We start from the raw sequence: 1,261 nt of genomic DNA on the forward strand, positions 1-1,261 counted from the left end.
CCAAGGGAGGTTGGGTCTTGCTCAAATCTAGGTGGTACCCAGCAGTCTGCGAACATAGGTGGCGATGTTCCAGGCTGCTCCGTTGCGCCACGATGACCGCTAAGCAGCCATGCCTCAAGGACCATCGGATCTGAGGTAGGCTGTCTTCCCACGATCAACTCGAATGGAGACGATGGATCTTGTTCAAAATAGAGCGAGGCCCAACGGTCGGTGTTTTTGGACTGTTTCGTCAGCTTAGCATCTTGGACAAGCATCACGGTGCTCACCTGTCTTGCCGGCGTCGCCGTGACCTCGTCCCCAGGCGCCTTGGGTGTACGGCCCGGACCCCCTGCCGGAGTAATGCCGGTTTGGGATGGCCTCATGGGCAGAACGATGGCGTTCTCCAGCGCCGGCGCCAACCCGGTTGTGGCCCGGCGAGCGCAGTCGTCCGGTGCGCCGCCGAGTGCCCTGCCCTCACGATACCTCCACTACTGCACCCGACCGTCGTCCTCTCCTCAGCCATCTCCCGCTCGATGGCCTCCACGGCGCGCGCGAACGCGCCGGCGTCGCAGGGCAGCTCGAGCGGCCCGTCCGCCGCGTAGCAGTAGGGCCCGCGTGCCTCCTCGGCCTCCTCCAGCAGCGCCCTGAACAGGCGGTGGTTGACGCACTCGGTCCGGACCACGAACCGCTCCCTCGCCGCGCCCACGTACACCGCCAGGCAGCCCTCCGGCGGCTCGCGGCCGCGGGCCTTCTTGGACGGCGACAGGCACAGGTACAGCAGGGCCCTCATGGCTCTGATCTCTTTCATCCGCACAAGAAGCTTCAGCTGGGCTAGCTAGGAACACACAGCTAGCAGAATGAGCAAGTAGCAGCAATGGTCTAGGTGAAGGTTTGCTAGAGGACGTGCAGCAGAAGAGAAATCTGCAGGTTCTTCACGGCTCCATGCTCCAAGGCCTAGATTTTATCCTTTTGTGTCGTTGAGAAGGCTTTTCTTTGGTGCAGCTCTATTTGTTGGTAACATCAGGAGAGTAATAAACTAATAATAATGTATTGAGGGGTTAGTGACCAAGTTTGGAGCTGTGTTGGAGATGAGAGGGCCTGATTGCCTGAAGAATGCTGCACTGCAAGTATGCAACATATATATACTGAGAGTCTGAGAAGATGCATGACGATGAGATACTTTGGTCGTCCTCTGCTCGATCTAATCCGTCATTAAAAATTAATGTGAGGATTAGGTCGTTCTCTTCACTTGGACCTGCAGTCCTTGCACTGTCCTCATATT

General features: G+C 57.7%; 1 protein-coding gene across 1 annotated transcript; it reads right to left on the minus strand.

Annotated features, from left to right (window-relative positions):
• Positions 1-358: 358 nt before the first annotated feature.
• LOC136500136 (auxin-responsive protein SAUR71-like) lies at positions 359-787 on the minus strand. The gene has a single exon (XM_066495528.1). The coding sequence runs from the start codon at positions 785-787 to the stop codon at positions 359-361; it is 429 nt and encodes a 142-aa protein (XP_066351625.1).
• Positions 788-1,261: the final 474 nt, after the last annotated feature.

The sequence above is a fragment of the Miscanthus floridulus genome, chromosome 13, assembly GCF_019320115.1.
Source record: "Miscanthus floridulus cultivar M001 chromosome 13, ASM1932011v1, whole genome shotgun sequence".
NCBI lineage: Eukaryota > Viridiplantae > Streptophyta > Magnoliopsida > Poales > Poaceae > Miscanthus > Miscanthus floridulus.

Coding starts and splice junctions, on each gene's coding strand:
- LOC136500136 (XM_066495528.1), bottom strand. CDS start 787: ATGAAAGAGATCAGAGCCATGAGGGCCCTGCTGTACCTGTGCCTGTCG.